This window comes from Phalacrocorax aristotelis, chromosome 1, assembly GCF_949628215.1.
Source record: "Phalacrocorax aristotelis chromosome 1, bGulAri2.1, whole genome shotgun sequence".
NCBI classification, from domain to species: Eukaryota; Metazoa; Chordata; class Aves; order Suliformes; family Phalacrocoracidae; genus Phalacrocorax; species Phalacrocorax aristotelis.
In genome coordinates this window covers 205,446,734-205,461,703 of record NC_134276.1, presented here as the reverse complement: position 1 = coordinate 205,461,703, position 14,970 = coordinate 205,446,734, and the positions used below count along the sequence as shown (strand labels likewise).

At 42.5% G+C, this 14,970-nt stretch overlaps 1 protein-coding gene across 2 annotated transcripts in view; it reads right to left on the bottom strand.

Moving 5' to 3' along the window:
• Window positions 1-14,575, bottom strand: part of RSBN1L (round spermatid basic protein 1 like) — a 52,833-nt gene extending 38,258 nt beyond the window's left edge. For both annotated transcript variants that reach the window (XM_075081457.1, XM_075081458.1), the window contains exons 1-2: window positions 13,895-14,575; window positions 350-463 (exon numbers count right to left, since the gene is read on the bottom strand). In XM_075081457.1, the coding sequence (XP_074937558.1) occupies window positions 350-463; window positions 13,895-14,519 (739 nt within the window). In that variant the 5' untranslated portion in view covers window positions 14,520-14,575. The remainder of the gene's footprint in view (window positions 1-349; window positions 464-13,894) is intronic.
• Window positions 14,576-14,970: the final 395 nt, after the last annotated feature.

Sequence of the window (14,970 nt, the reverse complement as noted above, 5' to 3'; positions counted from 1 at the left end):
TAGAAGATGTGACATGGATTCATTTTTCTTTTCCACAATATATAAAACGGTAACCTCCTTCAGTAACTTCAGAGAAGATGTAGATGATCAATATTATTCCTTGAAGTACTAGTCTTTACTACTACTGTATAAGCAACACTATGGTGGTAGTTATATTTTTGATCTCCAGTACGTAACACAGCTGACAGAAAAATTAGCATTTATAGTTAAATTCTAATTTGCAATCCCCATACCAACTAATCAGGGAAAATGACATTTAAGTTAAACGAAAAACATAATTAAAACTCAGTATCCAATCCAAAGATTTTAAAGCACTAGAATTAAATACTACTATGTAGTTTGAACTTACCTTTCTGCAATAATTTGACCTCTCCGTTTTCTTTCTTGATTTCATTCATTATTTTGTGCTTCTTCTTCTCTTTTTGCTTCTTTTCCCTTTCTTTAATTTTGTCTTTGATTTGAGCTGAAATGCAAATATTTTACAATTAAGTAGGAATGGAAAACTAATTGTCACATGCATGTTTCATATTACTCTAATGTAAGCTCTAAGAGGATAAAAGGAGAAGTTACAAGGAAATCCCAGTATTTATAACATGAAAAGCTAATATTTAGCTGTTGCATAATCCAACATAAGCTTATTTAACTCAGACAAGTTTTATTTCTGTTATGTTAGAACTGTATGCAACAACCCAGCATGTTAACTGTATACAGTTCACTTCTGCTTATTCCTACTACCTTCTGCTCTTATTTTGCATCCATAGTTGGCTCTTATTTCTTGAGATTCAAATTACATGCATTAGATGAGAAACAGGGAAAACGACTACAGTTTGTATTTTCCTGGGTGCGCATACACACTAGAAGCCTCACATAAGTATCTTCACGTAGTCTAAATTTAAAGGCTTTTGCAAGTAGCTTGGAATGAAGGCTTATTTGCTGCAAAATCTTTCACATTAAGTTCACAGGCTACACTAATGCCTCAAGAGCAGTAAGGTGTAATTAATAGAAACACATGAAGTGTGCTGTATTTACACAGCAGATATAATGCGCTGGTGCCTCCCTAGCTTACCTACAGTCAGCAACAGCTTACCTGAGCGTTCATTATTCATCTACTTTCTCATCAAGTCACTCCAAGTTTTTAAACCATTGTCATACAAAAGCAGAGCCTTTAGGCACGTTTTCTACATGAAAAATACTAGACCCAGAGAAATTCATAATTTCAAGGAGTAACCTTTTCAAGCCAAGTTTAGATTTACTTCTGAGGCCAAGGATTTAGAGAATTCATTTTACTAGGCTTAGATGCACTACAGCCAGCACTTCATGCCTAGTTTCTTGGCCTGAAGCCAGGTACCTGCTCCAAGAGTTTACTGAGCTTTTTAACCTCCACAGGGAAAGAGTAAATCTGATTTCAAGCTTCTACATAATGTTATGCTTCAGAATACTTTCTCAATAATACAGCTGAGAGACAATCCTGATGTTTTATTTATGATACTTGCATTATAAACCCCATGTGGGAGCAAAGAGAAATCCAATTACTTTTCCTCAAGCATTCACGTAAAATAGAAGCAGCAGGTACCTCCACTACTAACAAATCAAAAATATTCCTCAGAACCAAGCCAAGAAAACCTTCAATTCTAGAAGACAATATAGAGCATCCCGTAACCAAACTGTTTATGAAGCATGTTAATAGTTCAACAAAAGGTGCAAAAGGTTGACAGTAATCCACATAAAAGGATACTGTAACAATGACTCCACAGCATTCCTATCTTTCCTTTCAGGAGTTTTCTAGTAAGGCTAAGTAACTTCAACCCTAGCAGCTGTTAGGATGAAGAACTTTTTTGGGAAGAGCCTAAGAAAGAAAATAAAAACTAAGAGACGACAATTGAGATATCTCTGTTTTCTATCCATAGGTCAAGATAAGCAGTGGGGAAAGAACAGAAACTATGCTGGCACAAAAATAATAAGGAATAAGGTAGCTGTGCTTAACACCACCTGGAAGTCTCAGTTCTAAGTGACTGTGTAGGGGAATAGACAGGGATCGGCGACCGGAAGATCACGGGATGTGACGGAAATATAGACTCCTCCCCATAGGAGTGGCAGGAACAGGAAGCGCAAGAGCTATATAAGCGTGTGACGCAGCTAAATAAACGGATATTTTGTATCCATCACATTGATGTCTGTGCATCACTGTCCCCAGGGTGGGTAGAGCCCTGTGTCCCGGAGATATGCGGCCCAAGATAAGTTCTCCCGTAGAAGCGTACAGCTACATGACTGAAACACTCACGTCCGAGAACAGTCTTCTAACGGTTCAGTAAGAAGAGATGACAAAGCAGATTCATCTGTACAGCAGACCATGGAATTCAAACAATTTCTCCTAAACCACACAAATCTGTACTTTGTAGGATTAGGTTAAGCAGACATGAGTCTTCCTCTCCAGCTTGCTTCTCCCCCAGAAGAAATACCTAAATTGTAAATCCCCTGCAACTTAAGAAATATGAAATAGGAAATAAATTCCGTAACAGGAGCTGAAGTAACACTCTGAAAGAGAACACTCATACAGCAAGTAGGCAGTAACGCCAGGCTTGATTTGTAACCTGCACTGAATGGTCAGCTCAGCCAGGAGTATAATTACCATGGGAAAATGTAGATTCTTATCTCAACATTTGCATACTGTTAAGAGGTACAGTTGACTTCTGCTATCACTTATGAATCAAAGAAAGATTGAAGAGCATATACAAATGCTGAGCCTTGTTGAAAGAGGACAAGAGAAAGACTGAAAGAATCCTTTATTGCAGGCTCATGAATAGCATCACAGGCCAATGAATCTTCCAGTTTTGTCAGAAGCAACACAGAAGTACAGGCAGAGAACAAGATGAAACCTTTTGAAGAGGCTGTAGTCTATTTTCACATCCAGAAGCAATTAGCAGAGTCAATGGTGAGACCTTCCAGACAAAAGAAACAAAGTGTCCTGTGACCTCCTCCAGCAAAAGCCACAAGCAAATCATACCTGAGGCCATTGCAAATACAAAGTAAATGCAACCGAGGCAGGTTTGAAGTAAATTAAGCTTCATTATTTCCCTTTTAGAAATCACAATACTATAATAAAACCAATGTTCAGCCTGAGGCAAGTGAAGAACAGTTGAGAATACCAACTTTAATATACAAGTTCTCAGGTCTCCTTCCTCAAAGCCCACAGAAGTAATAGATAGTAGAGTTCTCCTTAAAAAGAAAGGCAAAAAAGCATAAATACATATCGAAATAAAGATGAAACCATAACAATAAAAAAAAAAACCTATGTCAAAATGAGAGTCATTCCATGGATTAACACTTGGATCTTAATTCTCAGTTCAAATGTCTTCAGTTTACCAGTAAAAGTAAGTATTTTCTCAAGGCAGAACTCAAAACACAATTCTCAAACAAAATTCTGCAGACTGTCCTCCTCAGTGATATTCTATTTCACAGCTGTCAATAGGATGCAGTGATAAAAATCAACCCAATTATTTTAAGATGGAGTTTACTACAAAATCTATTGCAATTTAGCTACTCCAGCTCTGCAAAGTTGGCATTTAGAAGCACAATAGTCAATACAGCCAATCAATATGATTAATATGCCTATGGCACAGATATCTAACAAGGAAGGGCAAGAGCAATTCTCCAAGTACAGCCTCCACACCAACTGCTGCCACCATATGATGCTGCCCAATAAAGTCAATACAGTTCAATACAGGCTAGTTCTTTGGGACTTGCCAAAAATCAGTATCTCCGAGTCTTTCTCTAATACAAGACATCAATCCCCTCCAGCCATACATAATTTCAGTTCAAGTCTCACTTTTTCAACCAAGAAACTTGAAAATCCTTCACAAAAATACAGCTTTAAAACAAATGCCTCCAACATTAAGCAATTTACAATCTACATGCCGTAGAATAAACAACCAGTAAGTGAAGTTGGCAAGGGAAAACAAGACAAAACTTGTTCTGTTTAACAACCTAAGAAAACTTGGAACACTCCTGTATAGTTTTGAGGTTCACCAGTAAGAGCTACTGCTGATCCAAATCCTTAGGTCTCCGCTTCATTTGTAGGGCAACAGCATCTCAAAGCAGTAAAAGGTGAAGTGATGTTTATACTAATCTTTCCATGTCCACACAATATTCTGTAATTAGCTTTCACCAAAGTTACTCCTAACAAATTGGAAAAAAAGACCAAAAAAAAAAAAAAGCTTGAGCTGCTGAGGTAACAGGATGAAATGAGTCCCCAGGGAAATAACGTAACCCAAATGGTCAGTGATCAGGACAAGAGAAGATCAAGTACCAACAGCTATTACCTGGCTATGTCACAGCATTGCAGCTACCGTTCGAATAGTTTCGATTTTCACAATGATGAAAAACTGAAGCTTCAGAAAAGCAATTAACAAATTTAAGTTTCATATACTAATGAGATAATTTGAGGTCAAAGTAATGTGAAAGGATAATTTGACTCAAACAGGGAAGACAAGTTGTAATAAAAAGGTCTTCATTGAAAGAAAACCCAACACATATGGATGTACCAGTGACTAGAAGCTGACGTCTGACATCCCTAGTCCGTAAATTATCATATTACTGTTCCTTTTTTTTTTTTTGTAAACAAAGGCACAAGTTAGTCACAGGAACAACTTACCAAATAGTTGTGGTCCATTACTGGAACTTTTTCCACAAGGGTGTGGGTATTTTGTTTTTGTTTGTTTGTTTGGTGGTGGGTTTGGAGCAGGGGGAGGGGGGGAATGGGATTTTTTAAAAAGTCCTAGTCTAAATAAAAGGTTAATTAAAAAAAGGAATAGGCAAAGCATATGTTCTGCAGGAAATCACAAAGATGCTTACAGTAATCTTTTAAAAATTCATCAACATTATACAGTATTTTAAAATGAAGCCACCTACGCATATTTACATTTCAATAACTGTTTTTCCATTTCACCAGATATTACAAAAAACAAAAAACCCACCACATTCCAGCAATATAAACTTCAGTTTTATGGAAGCTGAGTTATTTGGCATCACTCTTAACAAACTCGTTCTGGTAAGGGATAATCAAAAGATTAGTCAGACACTGAATATAAGGATTTGTCTAACATTTAATCTGTTTGCTTGGGATATTTTGCGGGCAATTTTTTTTATTGGATTAAAATAGTCAGAAAAAATTCCTCTTATGTCTGTTCTCCTTTGAAAAGGAAGAAAATACCAAATCTTAAAAGTTCCAACAGAAGAAAAAGTCAATCGCGATGCCATAGATCACATCTGAAGTGACAGAAAAGAACACTTAATAGCAACATAAGATACCAACAAAGGATGCAATGAAACAAGTCTCTCTGGGAAAATACCAGTTCCTCTACTACAGATTTAAATTAACACTTGCTGTTTTATCAGCAAATCACTCATACCAAAATCTTTAATCTTAAAATCATCTGAAACCCCAAGCAATGCACTAGGTCTCAACTTGGCCAGAAGACAGCTGGATGACTGATGTCGCTGTTTCTATTCACTATATTGTACTGAGGCAGCCAACAACAGCTATTTCTCCTTAGCCCAGTATTTATTACTGCTGCAATAGCTTCCTTGTGACATTCAACACCCAAAGAAGTCAGTGGTCCTCAAAACATTATCTTATTGTTCATCTGATTAATTTTAGGGACTAGCTCCGAAGAGCAGATGATATATTCAGGTCTCTTCACATTAATCCATATTCTCCACTGTGTTTTTTTAACAACTACATTAAGGTCAATTATGACTAAAACCCAGTAATTGTTACATATAAACATTACTGTAGCACAGTAACCCTTAGAGTCTTCTCACATCATTGCTCATTGTACTACGTGCTCTTCCTGCACACACAGAGACTTCCTATTCCTTTACATACCTCTAAATACACTAAAACTAAAAGCCAAAAGTTTGAAGTAATTTATATCTCAGGACAAAGATGGAAGAACCCTGTATCTTTTAGTGAAGTTTTTCCACTATTAAAATGCACTTTTGCTTTACATGCTTTTGACATAGAAACATACAGCTCAGGAAATAACTGGTCACAGACTAAACAGAGTTTGTGAATACTCCCTACTACGGTTAAAAAAAAAAAATAAATTCCAAGCTTCCAAGCACAGTAGGAATCAGCTGTGGAAGGTCCGGTAAGAATTAAGCTCACTCCTTAACTTTCAAGCTCTGCTGTCTCAAGAAAAAAAGCCTCCATTGTTATAAAGTTACTTTTTACTCTACTAAATAAGCCAATGCCATGTGTAAACTTTAAAATACAGAGTTCTGTAGGATAAGTATTCCTGTTTGGAGGGCATACAACAACCAAGGAATGAAGAGCTTTCTAGATGTCCCATTCAAGTTTACAATACAAGTGTCACCTCAAAGTCCATACTCTTTGGTTTAATGTCACAGAAACACTACACCCTTTAATTAAATGCAGCAACAGCAGTGTATTAAAAAAAGTGCTACATACAGACAGGAAGAAGTCCGTTATGAAGAAGCGTTCCACCTAACCTTCCTCAACGGCATCTGAAGAATGTTTTCACTTTACAGTGAACCCACATGATTAACTGAATTAATTCAGAGTGATTCCCGTAACTAGTGGTGTTCCCCAGGGGTCTGTGCTGGGTCCAGTCCTGTTCAATATATTAATTAATGACAGGACAAAGGGACAGAGTGTAACCTCATCAAGTTCACTGACGATACCAAGCTGGGAGGAGTGGCTGATACACCAGAAGGCTGTGCTGCCATCCAATGAGACCTGGAGAGGGTGGAGAGCTGCGCTGAGGGGAACCTCATGAAATTCAACAAGAGCAAGTGCAGGGTCCTGCACCTGAGGAGGAACAACCCCATGTACCAGTACAGGCTGGGGGCTGAACAGTACATGTTAGCAGCCCCGTTGAGAAGGACCTGGGAGTGCTGGTGGACAACAAGGTGACCATGAGCCACCAATGTGCCATTGTGGCCAAGAAGGCCAATGGTATCCTGGGATGCATTAAAAGGAGTGTGGCCAGCAGATCAAGGGAGGTTATCCTCCTCCTCCTCTACTTTGCCCTACTGAGGCCACATCTGGAGTAGTGTCCAGTTCTGTGCTCCCCAGTTTAAGAAAGACAGGGAGCTATTGGAGACAGTCCAGCGGAGAGCTACCAAGATGATCAGGGGGCTGCAGCATCTCCCTTATGAGGAAAGGCTGAGAGACTTGTGTTTGTTCAGCCTGGAGAAGAGAAGACTGAGGGGGGATTTCATAAATACCTACAAATATCTAAAGGGTGGGTGTCAGCATGATGGGACTGGACTCTTTTCAATAGTGCCCAATGACAGGACAAGGGCCAACAGGCACAAGTTGGAACACAGGAAGTTCCACCTCAATATGAGAAAAAAAAATTCTTTCCTGTGCGGGTGCCAGAGCAGTGGCACAGGCTGCCCAGGGAGGCTGTGGAGTCTCCTTCCCTAGAGACATTCAAACCCCACCTGGACGCATTCTTGTGCCTCCTGCTCTGGGTGTGCCTGCTCAAGCAGGGGAGTGGGACGAGATGATCTCCAGAGGTCCCTTCCAACCCCCTACCATCCTGTGATATGCAAACTTCCTCCTCAGATCCAAAAGCTTCTACTTTTTCTGGATGTTGGGCTAAGTACATAAATGAAAGAAATGGAATATGCACTGTACTTATAAGGGAAACAGCCATTTACAACTAAAGGCTATTAAAAAAGTTTTCTGTTTCCTAACTAGGCAGACACCTTCTCATAACAGTTGCAGTTATTCTCAAAGTAGTAAAGGAACACAAATTCACAGACAACACCATTCATATTTCAGAAGTTTAATCCGATCTTTGCCTCTACTGCAAGCTTTCTACAGACAAAAAGGTAAATCCAGTGCATAGAGAACGAGTCAAGAGGGAAATACCCTGTAGTAGATTACAAGCAACGTGGTCACTGTCACACTGTGAAATTCTCACCCTGAGGCCCATGCAGGAGCTCAAGCAAGTCCATTTCAGCACTGAAAGAGACGAGCTTTACAACCTTGTCAGATGCCAAAAGTTGCAGCTGCTTTGCATCAGTTTTCCAGATGGTAACCCACATTAGTCAGTCATAGATTATGTTCAAAGTAGTCTGCCTCTCTCTCCTGCCTTTGATTTAAGGGCTGTCACTGCACACCAGGCAAAATATTTACAAACTACTGCTAACGGACACCATCAAGATGGTTAACACCAACAGTACTGTAACTGAAGGGAAGGGGCAGGAGGAGGGGAGTACAAGGACATCAGTCACTATTTCTTCCACCAGCACTCTCCTCCCTTTATACAAAAACCCATAAAAATAAAACCTCAAGAAGCCACGTTTATCCGGTTATGCAGATACATGAAGTACATTTAACACCACTATGTTAACGGTTTTGACACCTGCACTTTTATTAAGCCATACAAGGTATGCTGGATAGCAGGCTTCCTGACTTCATGAATATGAAAAAACCCATACAGTATTTCTGAGGGAAAAGAGGGAAGGGGAAAAAAACACCACCAAAAAATCATTATAGCCTTCTCATTCCAATAACCAGGAATACTTGGCTGACATTCCTTTCAGTAACTAAAGTTTAAAATCCAAGAAATTACTAAAAATCCCCTCCTTACCAGGCAACAACATTTCCCCAAGCCCTCCAGTGAATGGGAAGGAAGACAGACCCCTTTCAGAATCAAAACACTTCCAAGAAATTTAAATCTAGTCTTTGCAATTCCTCTAATCTTTGCATTTCTAAAGGAGATCTTCTACATGCAGAACTGAGTGAGCCAAGTTTAAGCTCAGGCACTGGGGAGTTGCATCAGAAATCAGTAGTGGAGAATGTGACAGCTGCAAACAAGGCCTCTACAAAAGGTTTCAGATCTGTTATTTCAGCTTACTGATCTTGTTTCAACTAAAAAAAAAAAAGGGTATTTCTTATTCTACACCAGAACAAGTTTCTGCTGCACAAATTACGCACAGAACTGGATTCTGGGGTACAGGAGGGGCTTTGTTAGAAGATGAAAGATTTTGCGCTGTGTAGCAAAGCTTCATGGTTATTTCACAGAAACAAAACAGGGATAGGGTCCCTCAGGAGAAAGACACACTCCTCCAAATTCATCTCAACATTGGATGCTTACATTAATGTCACTATCAGCTCTCAAACATAAACTGCATATAAATCTTGAATACCCAAAGAAATTTGAGAAGTCCCTCTTCCTCTTGTATATCACACTTCAAACACTTTCTAGACATTGCTGATTACAGTGGGGTATCTAAACAGAAATATATAAAAGAATTCAGAAAAGCGTGATCAAGAGGCCTCACAAGCATGAAAATTGACTGCTGAATTTAAGGCATTCAGCAGGGGGGAGGGGGAATGAGTCAAGCTACACCGTACAAAAAAAAAGGCAAAGGAAATAAAAGTAAATAGAAAAAGGAAATGTTTAGCAGAAAAAAAAAAAAAGACAACCTAACTAGCAAGATGCATGGTCCCAGCTCTAAAGGAGGGGAAAAGATGATCCAAAACTTTCTCCAACTTACTTCAGTAAGTCAGACTATGAAATGAGCACCCCTCTAGATGCAAACCAAACTTAACAAGCATGAAAACTGCAATTTCTTGAAAGCTTAAAACCCAGAAGCGTCACACAGCCCAAAGCAACCCAGGTATCAGAAGAATTACTGGTAAACACCCACCTGAAATCTAATCTAATCTCTCACTCAAAGACAGTGGGAGACAGAAAGGGCAGGGGCGGGAGGAGACGGCTGGAAGTAAAACCAACAGCTACAGTACCATGTTCAGCTTTCATGCTCATGTGGGGAATCCCCATCCACAAGTTAAAGCGCCAGTCTCATTCTGTAATTGCTTGCACACTAAGGTAAGCTTACCAACTAATGGATCATGGAAGAAAATAAAAAAAAAATAGAGGGAAAGGGAAATTTTACAAAGAAATGACCAAAAAAGCACCATAGAAAAAGACGGTTCATGCATCTGGATCACACCTTACAGCAAGTCTATGGACCAAAACAAAAAACTTTGGGCATGCATCATCTGATGAAGTGGGGAGTGTCTGAATCGAGCTTTGCACTGTTAAAACAATTTCAACTATGAAGTGCCAGAACAGTGTATCAGTTAAATGACTAACTGAATCAGTATAGTCATAAACTGGAACAGCAATTGTTTCCGTCAGACTCACACGTTTTAACACAAAATTAGTTACACAGTTTCTAATTCCACTATCAGAATGTACTTGACAAGTGAAATTTAAGCTTATTTTAAACAGCCTAAACCTTGTATCTGCAGAATAAACCATGCATATGGCAAAATGCTCTTCCAAGTTCTCTGCATGCTAGATCACCATCTCAGAAAGGTTCACTCAACTCCATTCATTTAATTGAAACACAAGCTGTAAGGCCTGGTTATGACTCTGCAATTTAAAGGTCTTACCAATGAATTAGAAGACCAGAGAAATCTGTAAATGAAGACTTGTTCAAGGAAGAACATACAAAAAATTTTAAAGAGCTTTAAACACATCATCCATCTTGGCTATAACCAAGTTTGACATCTTCCTATCACTTCAGAAAGAAAGGTGCCTCAAAACTAGGCTGTCTTACCTAGCAATCGCTATTGCAAGCAAAGGACAAGCATCAGTTCCTATAATCAGCTTTTTCAAATGGTAAGTGAAAAATCTGCTCACAATTTTCTCCCATCATCATCATCACAGTAAACTAGAATTAGGAAAATGCTATTGGATCTACTCCAAGTCCTGTGATGACAGCTTCCCAAGTCAGATCTCACATTCGTTCACTCCGCATCACTGCACACCCTGATTCCCTGTACTATCTTGTCTACTCTGCAGTCCCAGAAATCCCAAGAGACAAATTTTGCCAGCCTTCCCCAATTCCCCTAGCTTCATTCCTCATTTTCTCCAGTACCAAGGTCTGTGCAGGCCCTCCCTCTCTCTTCACCAGGGTAAAGCTTTTTCTCCAAGCATCATAACTGTTATATTTCACAGAGTACACACACAACTCACCGATAGAAATGTGACTCCTCCCACTTCAAAGACACCAGCACACTTAGCGGTACAAAGTGCAACTGGGAATTCCACTCCATCCTGTGTACCCACGTGCAATACATCTCCACTTTGGCTGTGAAGAGGAAGATGGAGTTCTTCCATCTTCAGAGCCTCAAAGCAGTCAAAGAAATCTCACCCATCCCGTCTGCTTATCTTTTGCTCATTTTGCCTGTTTTAAAGACTTCTGCACCTCTGGTCTCATCTGCGGGTGCAACACTCATGCGTATCAGTTCTGAATGCTATAAGAGGAAGAACAATCAATACAGTCAATACCATGTTGCTGTTCATTTTCCATAGCACCATAAGCAAAAAGGTTCTCTAACTGCAGACTCAAGGAAAAGGAGACTGCACTTGCCTGCATAAGGTTGATTTTTCAGAAAGTATTACCAGCTGCACATATGACAGCTTCTGTGAATTCACCTCATTACACGTCTTTCATCCCAAAGCACAGAATTGTTTCCCTCTTACACAGCTTTTGCATGTTATTTACTCCCTCGTTTTTGTCAGCATCTTAAATTCACTCATTCCACGTTCACTGCTGCAACCAGAATCCCTACAGTATCTTCTTCTGCCTATTCCACTATCCCACCCTAATATATCATTTAGTTTTCCTCTATACTTAGGATACTGTATGCCCCCCAACCAGTCATTTTCTTCTAACTGCATTTCTCCTTTCCTCTCTGAAAAGTAAATTATTCACAGGATTAAGAGCACAAACCCATTCTTTAATCTACAGTCAAATACAGAACCATTTTTAAAAGGCCAATTGCTGTCAGCAGAAGATTCAGTGCACCCCTCACTTTCTTATGGCCTTCTCTGCAAAAATACACAGTTTAATTAATGTGAAGTTTTTCATTTATATAAGAAACTATGCCACAAAATTTTATCTATAGAAACCAGTTCCTCTAAACAGAAATCTGGAGATGCCATACAGGCATCATTTGCCTTGGAAAGGGTTATTTGTTGCCTGTACTTAGGACTTCAAGAAATATATGAAAGGTAAAATGATCTGTTCTGAGCGAACAGCAACTAAAATGCCAAGTACTTGTGCCTGTCAGTATAGAATTTCTTAGAAAATATCCTTTCCAGATACAAGGTCCAGAATCTCCTTTTCAAAGACAAATCACTGCTTCCAGGCCGGTTCAATTAAAAATTATTCAGTTGACACCATCACTGTCATAGGTTCTTTTACCAATGTGCAAAGAACATTTCATCCTGTTACTGTAATATTGTTCTTGAAGATTTATTAATGTGATTGTGAGACACTGGTAAGACACTACGACAACCTGAGTGAATATGGTTATTCCCATAGCTTTGCTAGAAAGATATTGAAAGAGTTTCTTAGCAGCCATCCTTGAAAACGAGAAGGCTCCACCAACACCAAACATGTACTGAGTATAATTTCCAAAGACTTCTCCTAAGTCAGCTTTTGGACAACAACAAGCAAAAAAACCCTAAAATGAAATACTTGAAAGCATTGAAATGACATACCTAAAGCCCACTTGTACACTAGCAATCGAGATCCCAAGAACAAAAAGATACAAGCAACATGCTGACCAAAAAGAACAATTCATTAATAAAAATAACCTCAAGGTAAGTGAATCAGAGACTAAGATACTAGTGGAAAACGCAATCAACAGACAAAAAGGTACACTGATAATAATAATCGTTCCCTGCAAGCTTAGCTCATCCTCTAAGTAGAAATGCAGACCATAATCAAAATAACCTAGGCCTACATAACAGCTATAGTTTATCTTTCTTTTGAAAGAATGCCACCTTGCTTAAACTAGGTAACGGAGTGAGTGTTTCAAGCTCTTCATATTTCCATGTAAATGCAAAAGCATCAACATCTGTTTTAAGGTCACTGGAGACTGGGAAAGCATACACAGGAAGTAAAAGCTTATAGTCTTCCTACAGCCTTTTACTGCCTACGTATCTACTGCTGATCACAGTCAGCAAGGATCTAAGCAAGAATCTAGCCTAATATCTTGTCTTAGCTGGTATTTTTGCCCAGCCCCATTAATAAACTAACCCAGCATTTCTCCCCTTCTCCTGATGGCCTCCACCATTTATTGGAAGATTTTAGCCCAGATATCTTCAGGAAATAAAGCAAACCTGAAGAAGCAGCTAAATAAAATGTCAAAAGTCTAAGTACTTAAAGTTTTAAGTGCATGCTCTCTAGTACTCAATGGCTTTGCCAGTAAAAATTAACAGCCTAATAAACGACATTATTTGGAATTTAATTTTAGAGTTAGGGATTTTTTAATTTTAAATTTTAATTTTAATTTTTAGAGTTAGGGACTGAGACATGCAGTCTTCTGCGTTTCTCCCCCCACAGCAAAGCCAGAAATTCAGTTTTGTTCGCAGCTCTCTAGTACATTACGAGGCACCCTTATTTCCCTAATAGGTAAGAAAACCTAAGGCCTCTGGCAGCTTCTAGCTGACGCCATCGCCAACTCCACACCCCCTTTTTTGACAGGATTGACGGCAGGCTCAGCCGCCGCTGCCCTCCCGCAGCCCGCCCGCGCCCGGCGGTCCCCAGCGGGGTGCAGCCCCCGGGGCCGCCCCGGCTCAGGGGGCCAGGCGGGCAGGTGCGGCCCCGCGGAGCCCCGCCGCCGGGCCGGGCGGCCGTGCCCACAGCTCGACCTGCGCACCGCGACCATTTCCTGCTCCCTCACAGCGGCTCCGGGCACCGTCACGTACAGCACCGTGCCCGCCCCAGGCTCGCTGCCCCTTCCACCATCCGCCGGCCCTCGCCGCCCTCCTCTCGCCCCTGCAGCTGCGAGCGGCGAGCGGCCCCCCGCACCGCCACGGCGCCCACCCCTCACCTTTGGGCAGCAGCAGCTTCACCTCTCCGTTCTCCTCCCGGGCCGCCGCGCTCAGGCCCCCGCCGCCATCTCCCACCGCCGCGACCACGGGCAGCGCCCCGTGCTTCCTCCTCTCCTTGTCCCGCTTTTCCTTCGGCCTCTTCGGCTTGGCGCTCCCGCCGCCGGCCGCCCCGCCGCTGCCGCAGCCTCCCGCCTCGGCGGCCGGAGCCAGGCGGTGCCGGTGGTGGCGGTGCTGGTGCTGCTGGAAGGAGGAGGAGGGGGAGGCGGGCGGCGGCAGCAGAACGGCGGGCGACAGCAGCTTCCGGGGCAGCTGAGAAGGGAAAGCGAAGCCCCCCGCGCCCGCGGAGGGGCCAGAGGGGAGCGCGGGGAAGCCCCACGCCGCGGGGTTGCTGTAGCTCGGCACGACCGCCGGCAGCGGCAGCGCCTGCTTCCCGCTCCCGCCGCCGCCGCCCCCTTCACCGTTGACGCGCTTGGTGCCCTTCAGGCTCCTCTCATCGGCTCCCTTCATCTTCTTGGCGGCTGGCTGGGACCCACGGGAAGCCTTCGCGTCCGGAGCCGGCCTGGCACCAAACGGCTCCTGCTCGGGCGACGCCGCGCCACGAACAGGACTCGGCAACTCCGCCATTTTGGGCTCCTGCTTCTATTTACTCTCAGCTCGCCTCAACCGACAGAACCGGGAGGGGTGGGGGGGGCCTCCCCGCTTCGCCCAATGGGCAGGGGAGGCGCCGGAGAGACGGCGAGATCGGCCAATGGCAGGACGAGAGGGGGGCGGGTTCTGAGGGGATTGGGGCGGCGGGCTCGGCTGAGTGCGCAGTCGGAGAGCGGGGACGAGGGGAGGGGAAGGAGGGAACGCTGACACCGGCAGGGCGGGCGCAGCGGAACGGGACGCTTGCCTCCGTCCTGGTCCCCAGCCTCGGCGGGTGTGTCGGGATCGCCCGTCGCGCCGGGCGCGCTCCGCCAGGCGGGGGCAGGGCAAGGCTGGCTGCCGCCCTGAGCGGTGGCGGACGGGGCCGGGCCGGGGCAGGCGGAGGGGGAGGCCCGGCCTGAGGGGCCGCGTCACTCGGAGCCACTTCTCG